This window comes from Benincasa hispida, chromosome 10 (genome assembly GCF_027475165.1).
Source record: "Benincasa hispida cultivar pf3 chromosome 10, pf3_genome.v1.1, whole genome shotgun sequence".
Taxonomy (NCBI): Eukaryota; Viridiplantae; Streptophyta; class Magnoliopsida; order Cucurbitales; family Cucurbitaceae; genus Benincasa; species Benincasa hispida.
The window spans coordinates 16,709,327-16,713,689 of record NC_143487.1 but is presented as its reverse complement, the minus strand read 5'-3'; the positions used below and the strand labels follow the sequence as shown (position 1 = coordinate 16,713,689).

The window sequence follows — 4,363 nt, the reverse complement described above, 5'->3', positions numbered from 1 at the left end:
TTTAGCTAGCCATTCTACAGTCATGCTTTCTATTCTAGCTCGTTTAGCTAAAAGGTCAACTGGTGCATTATAAACTCTAGGCGACATCGGGTAGATCTATTTTGCAGCTCTTATGGATCTGTGTTAGAATCTCTGCAAATCATTCCAAGGCCAAAGCCGATGGAACTCCAAGAATCAAGTTGCATCGACGTTTATCTTTAATGTGCTAGGAGGAGGGAACTTTTATGAGGATATATAAATTGAATAAAGTTTATTTACATACATAAATTACACTGCATCTGTAAATGAGGATGAGGACTTTTGGAAATCCAATGAGGGCAATCTAAAAAAATTCTTCTTTTTTTTTTTTCCATATTTTTAAATGAAACCTTCAAAATTGCTATATACTCATAGTTTCTTTTTACAAAAATCTTAAATATTAGGAGATGCAAATAGGAAAAATACTTCAATTTCCCAATAGGATTGGGCTTCTTGAGAAATTACGATAGAGAAATGACCCAATTACTTTGAGAAAGCAATTTGAATTGGTTGACTTTTCGTCCACGGCCCAACCCAAAATTACAGGCTCTCAATCCGATAACAGTAACATTTGGGCTCAATTTCCAAGATTTAAGCCCATAACTTTGGTTTATTGGATTAATAAATCTCACAATTTCCCAAACTCAATCTTTCAAAACTAAGACCTATTTAAAAAATTCGTTGAAATAGTTTTTCTCGATCCATCTTGATCGGGATTGATCATTGATATTGATATAAAAATTTTCATTATGTTGAATATTTTGGACTTTTTCGATTAAATATTGGACAAGATGAACATTGAAATTCTAAATATTTGAGCTTCTCTTAGTGAAATTTCGCCCATGATTAATTATGAGATTCTATATATTTTTTTTTCAAAATTTGATCTTTCCCAAAATTTAAAAAGCAGCATTGCAATCACTAATTTTGGAAAAAAAGATTTAAAAAATTTGGTCAGATTCGATATAAGATTTGGTAAAGATGACCAAATTTGGAGAAAATTTGAAAAGATATAAGATTTGGTATATAAGATTTGTAAAGATTATGTAATATTTGAAAAAAATTAATAGAATCTAAGTGTTAATAGATTTCACCGAGAAAGATCAAAACAATTGATTAGATGAAAAGGTTAATTTTCTTTTATCCACTCGTTCGAGATGAACAAAAATTACTTCAACAAATTTTCTAAAAAGGTATTAGTTTTGGTAGATGAAAACATTGGAAGGATATTTCAGACAATTTCCTTTTAGATCAATCTATTTGAATTTTCATATACATCTATTAATTAATTAATTATTTATTTTTTTAGGGAAATTTAAGTTGTTATTATTATTATTATTATTATTATTATTATTATTATTATTATTATTATTATTATTATTATACCTTAATGGGTTAATAATTTTAATTAATTCTTGAGAAAATATGAAATTCTACCTTGAAATTTAGTAGTTGTATGAATTTGACATTAATTTAATAATTATATCAATTTAAATTTTGATATAGAATTTAGAATTTAAATTGATATAGTTATTGATTTAAGATTTTAATTAATATTCTTAAAATTTAGGGATATAAATTGATATTTGTCCTTTGTTTCCCACCTTTCACAACTTCATAACCTAAAGAAGAAATTTGTTGAGAGTTTAATCCCTCATGACCCATTATTAGTCAAATAGGAAAATAATTATTATTCTGAAAATAAGAAAATTATGATTAATTGAGATGGTGTGCTCAAATTAAAGGAAAAAAACAAATATATATATATTATAAGAACCATAAATATATACATATTAATATATAACAAGTTGAGGTTGAGTAAAAGTTATAGCGTTGAATTTTACTTACTTTGACAAACGAAAGAATCACAGATGAAAAGTCGAAACGACTTAAATCAATATCAAATAATCTTTCGAGTACAACAACTGTAGAGATAGAGATCAAAACATCGATTTCTAGAAAAAAAATTATGTCAATTAGTGTCGAGTTAAGCTGATTTGGGTCGTTATCAAATAATATAAAGTAATTTAAAAATTATATTGCACTATGTATAAATCTTACAAATTTCAGAAAGATTACTCTCAAACAACAACGGCGCCACCAAATTCCTTACTAGTCATCAGTATATTTCATACTTTTACCTTTCAACTAAATTACCCACACACACAAGTAAGATAAAAACCCATTATTGAGTTGCTCAACGTCAATATTCAAATCCATAGTTCCACAAAGATCATCATAGATCAGTTGGGTTTGCTGCAGACCTTCCTGATCTCGCCTTGAGATCCGATGAGCGGTTTGATGTCTCCCATTTTAATCATTGCCGTCACAAAATCGGCATCGAAAATCTTATTGTTTTGACTGTACTGTTCGACCAAGGAATCAGTGGATCCGCCGTTGTGGAGGATCTGATCAGAGTGGAGTAGTCCTTTCTTGTTCAAAAGATTCTTGTAGTAATGGTTGTCGAAAAGCTTCGGGGTTGTGACATCTAGAGGTGCAAGATTGTCATCTCCTCCACTTCTTGGGCAATTCCTTTGTGTTAGCTTTGCAAATGAAGTGTCTATGTTACTCTCGTTGTATATGCGGCTCCTAAAGGATACACACCTTGCTAGGCCTATCGTGTGCGCACCTACACGCACAATGCAATTTTCCATTTAGTCTTTGAATTTTCAATTTTGTATCTAATAGGTTCCTGACCCATTCGAAAAGTTTGAAAATGTAACTTTATGTCTAATAGAAAATTCTAAACCTCAAAGTTTATTGACTAAATTTTTTATTTAACTTTATATTGATTAGACTACGTTTGATTTTGAATCGCTTTTGTAAGTGCTTAAAAAGTTGTGTTAAGTTGGCCTTCTAATTAAATCAAGGATTGAAAGCGAGTGAAAGGGAAACAATACCAGACAAGGCAACCATGTCTTTAGTTGAGAGGCCTACAGCACTGAATCGATTGATGAGGTTGGCGAGGGTTGAACTAGGTGGAGGGATGACACCACTGCTGGCAGCGGAAAAGCTGGCTGTTTTTGAGTCTCTTCTTCCTAACCTCACTTCCCAAGTTGGCCCTCCCAACTAAAATAATTAATTATGGTTAAGAATATAAAAATATGGTATTAATTATGAGTAAATATTGAAAAAGTATTCAACAAAACTTACAATATTAACAGAGTCACGTGCAGTAAGAGTCAAAATATCAGTACAGGAGACCACACCTGGACAAACTTTTTCTACATTACTCTTGATGGCTTTTATGACATTAAAACCTCTAACAGACCTATTGTTAGGAGGTGCAGTTTGCTCTCCTCTAAAAGTAGCAGTATCTTCTAAAAGAATTGATCCATCACATCCCTGTAAAAGAAAATGTACAAATTATAGAGACAACAACTTAAGTATACTTTTGATCAAGAATTATGATAAACTTAATAATGTATGTATACGTTAACGAAGCAGTCATGGAAGTGGAGACGAAGGAGGGAAGCGCCAATGCGGGTTTCCTTAGCGATGGCAGATTGAACGCCGTAGCGGACTATAGAGAGGAGTTTAGGGCAAGTCTTGGAGTAGAAAGAGACAGAGAGTTGGGCTGAAGAAGTGCCCATCAAAAGGAAGGTTAGCTGCAAAGCTAAAGCCAAAACCACCACATGTTTTTGAGTGTGAGAAGTAGTAAAAGCCATTTTGCTTAGGAAACAATGAAGGTTTTTTTAGGTCAAAGAAGAGGAGTGTAGTGGACATGGATTGTTAGTTTGATTAAGGGGGCTATTTATACACTTCAGACATGGACAATAAGAAGGGAAAATGGGGAAAAAGATAACATGGAGAGAGAAAATTAGGTATTATTAATTAACATGAAAATGAGGCCAAATTTTGGCATTGGGTGATTGGTAGATTACCTAATATTCAAAGACAAAGACTAGCAATTGCATGGATTGGATGTATGACTAGAAAATTATCAGAGATTTTAGATTTACAAAAGGAAAAACAAGACTTCTTCTTTGATGTGACTTATTGATTGATGAAATAAAATTAATTTTAACACAAAAAGAAAAGTAAGATTCTTGATTAGATTTAAGGAATTAATTATTAAGTTTTTTCGTGTTTCGCACTCTAAATTAAATTGAGGCATTCTATAAACAGGAGTCAAAAAGTTTCGCATATGTTCGTATGAGTTTGTTTGTTTTAAGTTATGAATTTAATTAGAATTTATTTACATAACTCACATTGAGAATTAATCTTTACAAATCATATATGTACGAACTCATATTTTAGTAACTCTCTCTTTTGTACCATTTAAATACATGTTTTTTTTTTTTCTATTAGTATAAATATGGTTGATGTCAAAATTTAAACTAAA

The 4,363-nt window shown here is 31.0% G+C and overlaps 1 protein-coding gene across 1 annotated transcript; it reads right to left on the bottom strand.

Moving 5' to 3' along the window:
• Nucleotides 1-2,031: 2,031 nt before the first annotated feature.
• Nucleotides 2,032-3,793, bottom strand: LOC120088665 (peroxidase 4-like). Its single transcript, XM_039046081.2, has 4 exons — nt 3,453-3,793; nt 3,172-3,363; nt 2,919-3,087; nt 2,032-2,647 (listed from the first exon to the last, which is right to left on the bottom strand). Exons 1-4 carry the CDS (start codon nt 3,684-3,686, stop codon nt 2,262-2,264), a joined length of 981 nt encoding a protein of 326 aa, XP_038902009.1. The 5' UTR covers nt 3,687-3,793; the 3' UTR covers nt 2,032-2,261.
• Nucleotides 3,794-4,363: the final 570 nt, after the last annotated feature.